At 46.2% G+C, this 13,615-nt stretch overlaps 1 protein-coding gene across 7 annotated transcripts in view; it reads right to left on the bottom strand.

The window, feature by feature from the left end:
- Positions 1–4,500, bottom strand: part of LMBR1 (limb development membrane protein 1) — a 114,786-nt gene extending 110,286 nt beyond the window's left edge. For all 7 annotated transcript variants that reach the window (XM_015570940.1, XM_015570944.1, XM_015570941.1 and 4 more), the window contains exons 1-2: positions 4,458–4,500; positions 2,929–3,067 (exon numbers count right to left, since the gene is read on the bottom strand). In XM_015570940.1, the coding sequence (XP_015426426.1) occupies positions 2,929–2,948 (20 nt within the window). In that variant the 5' untranslated portion in view covers positions 2,949–3,067; positions 4,458–4,500. The remainder of the gene's footprint in view (positions 1–2,928; positions 3,068–4,457) is intronic.
- Between the last annotated feature and the right edge of the window lie 9,115 nt (positions 4,501–13,615).

The raw sequence follows: 13,615 nt of genomic DNA, 5'->3' as shown, positions 1-13,615 counted from the left end.
AATCGTGCATCTATGGATGAAGACAGTGGGGGGGGAGTGAGGGCGGAGGGTGGGGTGGGAACTGGGTGGAGGGGAGTTATGGTGGGAAAAAGGAGTAACTAATGTAATAATCTGAACAATAAAGATTTAATTTAAAAAAAAAAAAGAAAGAAATGCCCCTTCTGCACGGAGGGCTCTGTGGACAGAACCGCAGTACCTGTGTGGGAAGAGAGGGGTCAAGAACCACTCCTGGGTTTTAGCCTGAGGATGTGGACAGTCGCACTAATCAGCCACGATGGAGGAGGCTGCAGCGGAGGAACAAGGAGTTCAGCTGTGACACTTGCAGGCCGCCATGTCCATGAGACGACTGTCACAACCATCTCTGGACTTCTCACGGCAGGCCCTCCAATGGCCTTGACTCTCTGCCTGTCCCATACTGGTCACGTCCTCTCATCACTGCTCAAGGTGGTGTCTGCCAGGACCCTCCAAGCTAAAGCTACTCCTCCCTTTCATCATAAGCACTGTGTGGGAAGCTAAGGAAACCAAGAACATGTCCTGTTCCTGGTCAAACAACCTATCCCTTTGGTGACAGCCATGGGCACTCAGGCACTAATTCATCTGTGCAGGATCCGTTACACCCATTACTGTGATGATCTGACTGTCCCTGGTTTGGCGAGAAAGCCCTTGAAGGCCGGAGTCTTTCTGACATGCGCACTCATCCTCTGTCACGTCCCTGCGCCCCACAGGACAAGGTACACGGAAGCCCTGCAGCCAGTGCTTCCCGGGGCACTGCTCCTGTCCTGAAAGCTGTACTCAGAGGCACTCGCTGCTCTTGGGGGCTGCGCTCCCGGGCCCAGTGGCAGGCCAACCCAGGATGCACTGGTGCTGTGTGTACATGCACGCACCCACACGCACATCTGCAGTGACCCAGTAACTCTCTGTACTGAGAACCATGAGGCCACAGTAATACCCCCAACTCCACTGCGACAACTCAGTGTTCCCTTTCGTTGTCCTCCTCTCCCCGACTGGGACTGGTTCCCGTCATCTCTAATGGACCAGTCCCACATCTGCGATCAGTCTCCCATCACACTGACACCCATCCTATGCAGAGGTGCCTGCTGCTCAGGTGACCCCCCATTTTAGACCTTTCTGCCCTATGCCCCCCCCACCTGAGCTGTCACACCCATGCCAGGCCATGCCTCGAGGGCTCTGCCATCCTGCACAGACACCCTCCCTACCCTGCACTGGCTCTGGCTCCCTGTGGTACAGCACCCCCAAACCATGTGGTGTCCCTCCTCACCCTCAGGTGATACCCCATGCCAGGATCGCCCTCTGCAGGGAATTTTCCTCCCTGCTTTCAAACCCTTAGTCCACTCCAGCCACCCTCCAGGGTGGGACACGTGCGAGGCCCTCTCTTCACCTGCGTGGGCTCGGCATGCTCTGCACAGGCTGTTTCGCCAGTTAGGCATGCATTTTACATCAACCACTTCTATTCCAATCCAGTGACAAGCCGAGAGTCGCTGTGAGCAAGCGTAATTCTGGTTGGGGAGGGCAGAGGGAGTTAATCTGGGGGCACAAGGAGACAGACAGAGGGCAGAATGAAGGCCCTGAGGAGCAAACGAGAACATGAAAGTGGGCTCTGGAGGGGTTCCATGCGGGCAGTGCTGGAGTCACCCTGGAGCCCTCTCTGTGTAGGCGGCTAGCAGGCACCGCACTGCAGAGCTCTCAGAACGCTGGCCACATTCACATTTCCTGCTCAGGCTCAGCCTCTGCTGTTTCACCCTCTCCAGTGGCCCCACAGCTCCCTTCAGTGGGAGGAAGGAAGGCCAGGAAGAGGGTCAGGGCGCAGGGGACGACCCTGAGACCACGGCCACCGTGCAGAAGCCCGAACCCTGCTTGTGCCTGTGCTGTTTATCCGCACAGCAGCACCACACAGCAGGCGCACGCCCAGCTCACGTGCCAAACACAAGTCTCAGCCTCTCCATCTTGCCTGGACTCAAATGAATCCGGGTTCAGAATTTGAACCCAGGGCTAGTTCTCACTCATCCCATCACAGAAGGAAGAACAGGCAGTGAGCGACAGAAAGAGCCCTGGGTGAGGGGTCCAGTGGTTGGACTGGGTGCCTCCCCCTCCAGGCTGCCTCCTGACTCTGCAGTGGGTGCACAGCATCTCCCTCAGGAAGGTGCCCGTGTCATCACATGACACTCGGACACACCGCGCCGCCTGGCCAAATCAGGTTGAGGGGCGGGGCCCCTCCAGAGCCTTGCCACCAGGAAACAGCATATTTTCCTAAATTATACTGCAAGAGGAATGGTCAAATGACCGGCACTAATCGATTCATAAATTATTGATCCACAAATGCATTTCAGTAATTGTACCACGAAAGTGGAACAGAGACCACGCAGAGGAGAGAGGCGCAACCTCAGTACTTCAACCTGGAAGGTTTCGCTGGACACAGTTCCTGTCCACCAGACAGCCAGTGTGGGACCCTCTGTGGCTTTCTGAAGTGAGTGTGTTATTGTGTTTTTACGGGAGCAGGAACAGGAACAGAGAATGTTCCCAAATGTCATGGTGCTGGGACTGAAACCTAAGATCCCTAATCCTGCATATTTAAAGCATCACGTTTTGGGCCTAAGTATAAAGCCACATAGAGAACACCCAGGATGGAGTCACAGCTGCTTTCCCTGGGTGTTCAAATAATTTAAATCCAAATCCAGTGCAGCAGGATCCGTCCACACTCATTTTTCAGTAATAAATCAAATCCTTTGTTAGTTGAAAGCATTGCCTTATTGAGTAAAATCAACCACTTTGATGTAGAACATTACCAGTGTTGTGCAACCAGAACATTCTCGCCACCCCAAAGTAAAACCCCAAACCCACTAAGCAGTTTCTCTCCATTCTCCTCCTCTCAGCCACTAGTAACCGCCAATCTGCTTTTGCTGAATTTACCTATTCTGGACGTTTCTCATAAATGGAATCAACACTGGTGACCTTTGGTGACTGGCTCATCTCACCCAGCATCATGTCTTAGGGGTTCATGCATGTGGTAACAGGTGTCTGCATTCCTCTTCATGGCCGAGTAACGCTCCTGTGTAGGGGGAAGCGTGTGCATGCGCGCGCGTGTGTGTGTGTGAGAGAGAGAGAGAGAGAGAGAGAGAGAGAGAGAGAGAGAACATGCTGTCTGTCTCCCTCCCCTCTCCTCTCCTCCTCCCCAGCACCTCAGCAGAAGCTGGGTAATCTGACACTAACCATGAAGGGACAACATACAAACCACATGACCGGCCTGAAATGTACAAATGTGTTGACAAGGTCAGGGAGTCAAAGGAAATACTGAAGTCAAGTTTCGTCTGCGGGCGACCACAGGGCCACAGCTGCTCCCTGCAGTGTGGGGTTCTTAACCAGGGACATCACGGGGACAACAGCAAACTGGAACGCAGCACAGCTGGAACTGTGTCAATGCCAACTTCGTGATGCTGGTGGCTGTATGGTGGACTTGCAGGACAATTCACTGTTTATAGGAATTAGATACAAAAGTATCCTGCAGAAATGGAGCATCCGGTCAGCAACTTCTCCAAGGGCTCAGGGAACAAAAGTCTGTACTGTATTTCTAACTTTCCTGCAACTTTGTGACTACTTCAAAACATTTTTAAAGTAGCAATGAAAACAATCAAAAAACAGATGTCTCCTATGTAGTAGGCAAAGCTGTGGAATTTCAGTTTCATTGAGCAAACCTGATAGAAAAGAATTCACTGCTTTCCACCTAGAGTAGTTTGATTCCTCAGAAAAATTAAAGGGTATTTCTATCCTGTATCACAGCATCCATAGCAGAAGAGCTCTGGGCCCTGAAAGGACTACCGCCCTGCTCATAGGTCTGTAACCAGACAGATGGCCCTGCTCATAGGTCTGTAACCAGACAGATGGCGCTCCTCCTCTAGACCCGTCCAGGCTGCTCAGCAGACCATTCAGAAGCCGGGAGCGTGCTTTCTTAATGGCCCAGCAACTTTCCCAACCTGAAGCCCATTTCCAGGCTAAATCTTCTGAAATTAAAACCTGTCGGTTTGCCCTACCTGGCTGGCTTGCTCAGTGGTTGGAGTGTCGGCCTGAGAACTGAAGGGTCCCCAGGTTCGATCCCAGTTGGGGCATGTGAGGGAGGCAACCAATCCATGTGTCTCTGTCTCCCTCCCTCCCTCCCTTCAGCTAAAAATCAGTGGAAAAAAATATATATCCTTGGGTGAGGATTAACAAAAAAAAATCTATCAGCTCCTTAAATAAGCTAATTTAACAGGAGATAATCAATCCTTCATTATTCATGCATACTTGCCTATGTGTGTTTTCTGAGGATAGGATTAATATTGATGAAAGTGTTGTAATACCTTACGTAAATTTCTTCCATATTTCTGCCCAAAAGGTAGAATTAAATTTTGAGAATTTATGACTCCAGAATTATAAACAAAACAATTAAACTTTAAAATACATACGAAATCCTGTTGACTATGGCATCTTCATCTTCTTGTTCATCTGCAAAAATGTTTAAGGTATTAACATTACTTTCTCTTCCAACTAGATGTTTCATTCATTATGAAAAACAAACAAACATATAAATTTAAAGCAGCAATTATTGAATGGAAACATTTTTTAAACAGCACTGTGTTTATTTCAGCACAGATCCAAATTTAAATTTCATTAAATGAGATAGAAGAGAATATGATTAAAAGAATAGTGTTTTAATTAATCAAAATCCTTATTAACAAAATAGCCACATGTAATTAAAATATCCCAAACATTCAGTGCTCAAGAAAATGAAGCTTAGTAGGCCCTTAAGACCACTATCACGCTTACTCTTATAAAACATAAGTGAAGTTGCTAATGAATGAGATTTTCTGGTTAATAGCCAAAAAAAAAATGTCTGCCATAAAATTAAAATTCAGAATCTCAGGACTCATGTACTTTCCTAGAATTTGAGTTTGTCACTGGCAGGAGGCCACCCTAACCCAGCTGGGGTCCCACTGCACCACACTTCACCATGACTGTCCAAGGTACATACAATATGTCCGCTTTGCCGGTGCTCACTCAGCCCCCATCACGGCTGCCAGCCATCTCCCCTGTCCTCCCATGTAAACTTACCAAGAAACTTTGACCCAATTACAAGGACACTGCACAACACCCAGCCCCTGTCCCCCCCAGTGCCTAACGGGGCTTGTCCTCAAAGGCTCTCTGCAGGCCTCTGCAATTCTGAGTGCCCACCTGCTTCCCTGCCAATGGCCCACTTGGGCCATTCTCAAAGTCCAATCTCCATTCCGAATTACAGGCTGCTCTAAATAGCTTTACAACCAAAGGGACCACAAAATAATGTAGTCACAACTGACTTTTATACTGTGGTGCCCTCTCCAATCAACCATCAACCCTTAAAAAATGCTTTTTGTCAATTATATCTCAACACTCCGCCAACTAGGTCCAGAGTCCTCATCACCTCCTCCCCTTGATTACTCAAAAAAAGCATCTAATAAACCTCCACTTTTCCTGCTCATCATCCCTAATTTCCTCTAAAACACTGCTTTATATTCATTCATTAAAATCGCCTGCCTCCCCCGACCCTCTCTCTCTCTCTTTCTCCCCCACTCTACTTCTGTGTCCATAATCTATGAAATCTGATGTCAAAACATCTTTTAAACTAGCTAAGATACTGTCTTGGATCCCAGGTCTGCAAAATGTTGAGAGATTATGGAATCCCAGGAGTCTGTCAGTGCCGTCACAGAGCCAAGTTCTAAAGTAACATCTCAGAGCAAAGAGTGGTCCCTGACTGCTTTCAGATGTCTGACAGACAAGTGTGATAGGCTAACATAATGCAAGGAATCTTTAATATAGGGAATCCCCAAGTATTCATACAGCACTAGTATTAGCACAACATCACAGACAGAAAATCCTATCATTTCTGGAAAACAGCTGAGAATTAACAGAAGGCAGTAAGGTAACTGCTTAGGTGCTTATAAAACCCTGGCACAAAAATCTGTGAATTATTAAACAGCAAAAAGTTCTTTTAAAAAAGAATAAAGATATAGCGGTCCCTCTGGCGAGACAGGATAGACAGCATGTCCCAAAACATGTACACACACTCTAACAGCTGCTGGCTCAATTGATGTTTCTTTCTTTTCAGCCAGACTAAGCTTTGAACAAAGAAAATTCATCCTAAATGCTCCTGGAAGTTTAAAAATGCAGTTGAAGTACAAGACTGCCTTTATAATTATTCAAAGTGTATATTATGTATACACACTTTAACAGCTGATAACTCAATTTCCACTCCTTTTCAGGTTTAACTGATTTGAAATATGTGAAGCCAACTAAGCTTTGAACAAAGAAAATGTATCCACTAGACTTTGTGTGGAGATACATAAAAGATAAGGTTTACAGTACAAAACCAGCAACAGTTAACGAATTGAGGACACACAAATACCCAATGAAATGATTCTTGATGTTGCAATTCCATTGCTTCGCATTATCAGCAGAGCCTAGACCAGAACGGTCATCAGTTTGGAAACAGGTATTGACAAAAAAAAAAAAAAAATTATTCATTTCTATAGATTCTTTTAAATTTTAAAATGAACTCTATGCTAATAAACACTGACTTTATAATCATTCAAAGTGTGTATACATTTTTTGGGACACCCTATATATGAAATACTAAAAGGATATATGGTGTTAGGAATACATTCTGTATCACTTTGGGGGCAGGGGGCACGTCAGGCGCTCAGGCCATATAAGGCCAACGAAATCATTCAGTGTGGCCCTGACAAGGCATTCGGAGTGAGTTAATTAAATGTCTGACCAATATAGCAGGTTAATTTTTAAGTTGATAATTCTGTATGGCCCGCAAATGTTATAATCCAAAAGGCCCTTGGCAGAAAAAAGGTTCCCCACCCCTGCTTTAGAGAAAGAAAAGTATTCTGGTACTTAGAGCAACAATGGGATGGGGCTGAGCGTGTTCAAATTCAGAGCCAGTCACAGGAATCAAATATCCCCACAAACGTGGGAATTTCCAGTGTACGAAAGGGCTGCACTATTCTTAGCTGGGCCCTAAGAATGTGACAAACAAGGGCTAAGGCCTAAGAGGACGACCCTGCGGTAGTCAGGTTCCCTGGCGGTTATTTTTAGTGCTCTTAGTCCCAGGCAACTGCTTGCTTCAGCACGGGCACGGTGAGTGAATACAGTGCCACACGGACAGGCACTGTGGAGCCCTTCCATCAGGCCTAGACCACCGAGCATGAAAATCAAAGTTTCCAGTACATGTTTTACTTGCCTGATTTCCTCTTGTATCTTGTGATGATGAAATAGGAAACGATGTAAAGAATGGCAAAGAGAAGGAAACATATCTGAAACAGAACAAATTTAACACATCATTTACATTTTTTGCATATCTTTTTTTAAATAATAGACAATACATCCTTGGTATTTATAGAAAAAAAGGATTTATTACAAAGTGAACATTTTAATTATTTTGCTAATACTAAGTTTAGATGAAATATTAATTTACATGAACTAGTTTTAATACCATTTTCAGTGGAGAATTTTCTTTTCATAACTTGACCAAATTGTTTTCAAAATCATGTGAATATATAAAACCAGGACATCACTGACAACACTCTGAAAATAAAGTCAGGTAGAGGCTACCAGTGCCCCCCCCCCCACACCCACACACACACATGTTTAAACATAACATGAAGCTCCGGTCACATAGAAAAAGTGTACTGGCAGCACCAGAGAAATCAATACAACAGTCTATTGTATGAAAATCGCATAACATGTTATACACACAGAGGCATCACTAATTAATGTGACATTATTAGATAAGCATACCACATATCAAAATAAACAGCAGTTAAACAAGGCTTTAATATTAAATTCCATTTCATTTCTATCAGATCTGGGGCATGACAGGCCACAGGGATGGGTCCAGAAACAGATTTTGTCACAGTCAAAGACCAGGTATGCTGGAAAGAAGGCTCATCAGTGCAGGGACTACAGTAAAGGACTCAAGACTCTCAAATCAGAGCACTCAGGTGATGATGAAGCTAGGGAGCACCCATAGGTGGATTTCTAAGCAACAGTTGGTAGTGTGTAACTGAGAGCGACCTTGGACCTGCGTGATGGACATACACTGTATAGCAAGCATGTCAAACTCGCGGCCGGCGGACCACATGCCTTATTTAATAACCTCAGTTTAATAACCTAGGGAATGACAAACTGAGGAGGAGAGGACCACTATGAGCCTCCTGTCAAAGTCCTCCCGTTACATGCGGACAGTGATTCAAAGGAGCCGTCAGGAACACCCAGGACAGCCTGCTGCTGGGAGCCCACAGGAACCCTGGCAGGTAAGAGAAGGTACCACCATCACCACCTCCTCCCTAAGCCTCCCCAGTGTGGGAGACGGTCAGAAAGGAGCAGCAGTTATTGGTGCAGAAATGTAAACAGAAGAAGTCAGGACGTTGTCTACAATGAAAAGGAAGTCCCAGAGGCTGGAAGAGCAATGGGAGAAGTCACTGGCCAGAAACACTGTGAAATAAGAGGTCAAAGCCAGAGAGATCAAATGACAAGGGAATCTGACGGGGCCGACCAGAACTCTGTCATTCAGCAAGTGCGCACTGTGGGCCGCCAGACATCAGGTGCTCTCCCAAGAACTGAGAGCACAGCAGGAACACAACCGAGTTCCGCCTCACTGAGTTTCCACTCCAGTAAGAAAACAGATAATAAATACGTCAGTCCACAGAGTGTCAGAGGACAACCAGTGCAGGAGGAGGGGACAGGGAGCACCAGGAGGGTGAGGCCACCTCACTAACAAGGTGACATCCGAGGAAAGTCATAGGCGAGGAGAGGGCAAAGCATAGAGTTCTGGAGGTCTGGAGGCAAAGCCTGACCGAAACTGATTATGAAAGAACTGGAACAAACATAAGCAGACCGCTCTGCCAGTTTTATGACAACGGGAAGCAAAGGAGATATGAAGGAAGTGGAAATCATGAGCGGTTTTTACGTTGGGAAAAGTTACAATGGTTCTAGGAATAGCCAGGAAGGAGAAATCACTGATGTGAGAAAAAAAACATAGACTTGCTGAAGAAATGAGCCCAAGTTGAGGGGCTGGGTATAAAATCCACCTGAAAGGAAGAGGAGGGAGAGGAGAAGCAGGAAGAGGAGGAAGAGCAGGAGACAGACAGACAAGTGCCGCTGCGGGTGGGTAAGCACGTGAGTGGTGGAGACCAAAATATTCTCTTTTGGTGGCTTCTGTGTTGTCAACAAAATGGAAGCAAATTCATGGAGAGTAGGAGATTAAATGGAGTAGAGGAATATACCAGACAAGAGCAGCACGGTGAGATGAAATAGCCTTTAAAGTTCCAGGTCCACTAGTCCAGAACTCCAAGCAGCATGGGAGGCCTGGGGGTGCTGTCTGACAAGTGGCCTGGTTCCCAGAGCTGAGGCCAATGCAGGCAGACATCTGATGTCCTTTACAGCCTACACCTTCAGACTTCACTCTCCACCTCCCTCATTCTGCCAGCCACCACTGCCCAACTCGGCATGCCCTGGCAGTGGTAAGCAGCGACCCAACAGCCCAGTTCACGAATTCACTCAACCTCCACGCAGCAACTTGCAAGCCACATGCTTCCTCCTCCTCTCCTGCGCTCCCAGGCAACATCACTGGCTCCCCCTTCTGCCAGCCTTTAAACGTCATCCTTCTCTGTGATTCCTGGGCTGAACCAGATATCGACTCTCATTCCACAAACTGCATAGGTAACCTCATCTGCCCCAGGGATTTAACCACCAATGCCCAGAAATCCCTGGGCCACTGTTTGAGCAACACTGGTTTAGGCATTAGCAAGAGTGAGTGAATGACTGCCCACCAGAGACCAGAGAAACCAGGATGGGTGATGGATGGGAGCGGAGGTTCCCATGGAGAAGCAGCTGCAATAGAAGAACTTGAGCAACGGAGCTGGAGAAGATGATTGTGCTTAAGGGATGTTTGGGATTTTTTTTATTAGTTTCAGGAATTCTGGGGAGTTAGTGCAGAAGTGGTAGATGAGAAGGCATGAAAGTTAACCACCAAAAGGAAATCAAGGCACTAAAGTGCGTGGAATGGAACGAAAAGACTAATAGAATGCAAGTCATTCAAGGGCAGAAGCGAGATTAGCAATCACAAAAGCAAACGTATTCCTCACTCAGAAATAAAAATACAACTGGAACAGAGGTCACAGGCCTGGCTGGACTGTTTCCCCAGTTCCCCTAAATGAGTGTCTTCAGCAGAGAGACAGACCCAAAAGACGCGTGAAATGCAAGCAAGACCAAAGACACCTCCTGTTCTCCGATAGCAGGTGGGACAACAGGAAATACCTACCCACGGACAGGAGGAAACTGTGACAAGGAGAGGAGGCCCTCATGGTTCTGGAGGAGACGCGGGGAAGGAAGAGCGACGGGATGGGAGCTCGCCAGCAGAAACCATACAGGGAGCTTGTCCTGTGCCAGCTGACCCAGAGGACAGGCTCTTCAGCCCTCTCGGGAGCCCCATTAGTCCTGATGCTAACAAGTAACCTAATAATACATTTAAAATACACTGTCGCCCGGGCCGGGTGGCTCAGTTAGGTGGGTGCCAATGGCTCAAGGACTGCAACCACCAACACATTTCTAACAAAATCATGGAAGAGAAGACAAGTGAAAGCCAATGCATACAGCTTCATTTTAAAGTTGCTAAATCAAAACAATTTGAGACACTGAGTATCCTTTTTTAAAACATCTTTCTTGTTGGGAATATTACAGATGTTCCCCTTTTCTCCCCCATTGCTCCCTCCACCTGGTTCCCACCCCACCCCAGGCCTTCACCACCCTATTGTCTATGTCCATAGGAATGCATATTATATGCATAGAAATTCTTGGTTAATCTCTTCCCACCCCCCTCCCCCCTTCCCTCTGAGATACATCAGTCTGCTCCATGGTTCCATGCCTCTGGTTCTATTTTATTTATCAGTCTATTTGTTCATTAGATTCTTTGTTCCTTTATTTTGATTTTTAGATTCAATTTTCAATAGATATGTATTCACTGCCATTTTATTGTTCATATTTTTCCCTTTCTCCTTCTTCCTCTTCTTCTTCTCCTTTCTCTTTTTAAAGAATACCCTTCGACATTTAAGGTAATACTGGGTTGGTGGTGATGAACTCCTTTGGCTTTTTCTTGTCTGGGAAGCTCTTTATCTGACCTTCAGTTCTAAATGATAGCTTTGTTGGGTAGAGTAATCTTGGTTGTAGCTTCTTGCTATTCCTCATTTTGAATATTTCTTGCCACTCCTTTCTGGCCTGAAAAGTTTCTGTTGAGAAATCAGCTGAGTCATATGAGTGCTCCCTTATAGATAACTAACTGCTTTTCTCTTGCTGCTTTTAACATTGTCTCTTTGTTTTAAACCTTTGGCATTTTAATTATGATGTGTCTTGGTGTGGGCCTCTTTGGGTTCCTCTTATGTGAGAACCTCTGTGCTTCCTGGACTTACTAGTATAAGTCTATTTCTTTCACAAGTAGGGCAAGTTTTCTGTCATTATTTCTTCAAATAGGTTTTCAATGTCTTGTTCTTTCTCTTTGCCTTCTGGCAACTCCATGGTGAATGTTGGTACACCTGAAGTTGTCCCAGAGGCTCCTTACACTAGCTTCATATTTTTGGATTCTTTTATTTTCTTTTATTTGCTCTTCTGTTTGGGTGTTTATTGCTCTCTCATATTCCAAATTGCTGATTTGATTCTTGGTGTCCTCTACTCTACTGTTGATTCCCTGTAAATTATCCTTCATTTCTGACTGGCCCTTTTTCATGTTTTTGATGTTCTCACTAAGATTCTTGAAAGTCTCACTAAATTCCTTGAAATTCTCATTAAGTTCCTTGAGCATCCTTAAAACCATTGCTTTGAACTCTGTATCTAGTAGTTTGCTTGCTTCCATTTCATTTCATTTCATTCTTTTTCTGGAGATTTCTCCTGTTCTTTCATTTGTGACATATTTCTTTGTCTCCACATTTTGGCTGCTTCCCTGTGTTGGTTTCTATGTATTAGGTAGAGCTGCTATGTCTCCTGGAGTTGGTAGAGTGTCCTGTGTAGTTAGTGTCCTATAGAGCCCAGTGGCTCAGCCTCCCCAGTCACCTGAGCTGGGCACTTCAGGTGCACCCCTGTGTGGGCTGTGTGCACAGTCTTGTTGTAGTTGAGCCCTGATTGCTGTTGGTGTCACTGGGAGGAATTGACCTCCAGTTCAACTGGCTGTTAGGACTAGCTGTGACTATAGTGGAAGAGCTACTGTGCAGGAGACACCCCTATGGAGCAGGACTTGCTTCAGTGCAGCTTTGGTGCTCACTGAGTCTATCCCTTGAGTGTGTCACTTATGGATGGCAGAGTTGTAATCTGGTATGGTCTGAAGCTGTCCACCGGATGCACTGGCTCTGGGGTATCCCAGAGGTGCAAAGTCAGCCACTGCCTGGGGCCAGCCAGCAGGAGCTAATTGTGTTAGGCTTGTAAGTGCCCAGGCAAGGCCAACCTGTGAAACAAGGCAGGCTTGTATTAGGTCTTTGCTGAAGCCAACTGCTACTCGTTTAAGAGATTTTAGAAAAGTCTGAAGCCTGAGCCAAGAGTGGCCATTCATATGGGAAAGCCCCTACAAACAGCTTGGGTGGGGCTGCAAATTGGATGGGGCAGGGTCTCAGGGAATCACCAGGGCAAAGTGAACAGTGTGGGCCAGGCTGATGGAAATATAGATATGGCTACCAGTCAGCTCTGCGACAAGGGAGTTCTCAGCATAGAAACAATGATCCCTATAAGCACCCGTCTGGGAGAAAGCTGCTGCTGAGTTCCTGCCCTGATGCCAAACAATCCAGTTCCTACCTGTATGTCCCTGGATCCCCCAAAGCTGCGATCCAGCTCTGGAGCTCAGAGGGAGCAGGACCACGTAAGTTTGTGTGCTGGCTCTTTAAGAGGAACTGTCTGTGTCTCCAGTAGCCTCCATGTCACTCAGTCACAATCCTGGCTGGATATTAGAGCCTGAAGTGGCAGGGCTTCTCTTCACAGCACTGGAACTCTCGGCTGGGGGTCTGGTGTGGGGCTGGGACCCCTTGCTCCTCACTGGAGGCCTCTGAGGCCAAGCTATCCCTCCTGATTAAAAACACACCACACGTGGGTGTCAGACCAGCCCATTCTGCACCTCCACCCCTCCCACCAGTCTCAATGTGCTTTCTTCTTTACTTTACTTCTCTAGTTGTAAGACCTCTACTCAGCCAGCTTTCAGATAGTTCCTGATGATGGTTGTTCTGTATTTTAATTGTAATTTTCACGTGGTTGTGGGAGGTGGCAAGTACTGGCATTTACCTATGCTGCCATCTTTCAGTTCAACCCTTTAAAGTTACAAGCTAACCACTACAATAACTAAAATTAAAATTATAATTCTTTCAACAAATTAAGAGTTGCCCAAGGAGAGACAGACTGGGTGAAAAAGATGAAGGGATTAAGAAGTACATATTGGCAGTTACAAAATAGTCACAGGAATGAAAATATAGTTAATAATCCTATATAACAAAAGCCTAATATGCAAATTGCTCGCTAAGATGTGCACTGACCACCAGGGGGTGGCGCGGAC

The sequence above is a fragment of the Myotis davidii genome, unplaced genomic scaffold (assembly GCF_000327345.1).
Source record: "Myotis davidii unplaced genomic scaffold, ASM32734v1 scaffold747, whole genome shotgun sequence".
Taxonomy (NCBI): Eukaryota; Metazoa; Chordata; class Mammalia; order Chiroptera; family Vespertilionidae; genus Myotis; species Myotis davidii.
Note: the sequence above shows the minus strand (reverse complement) of the source record. Positions and strands in the feature narration are given on the sequence as shown.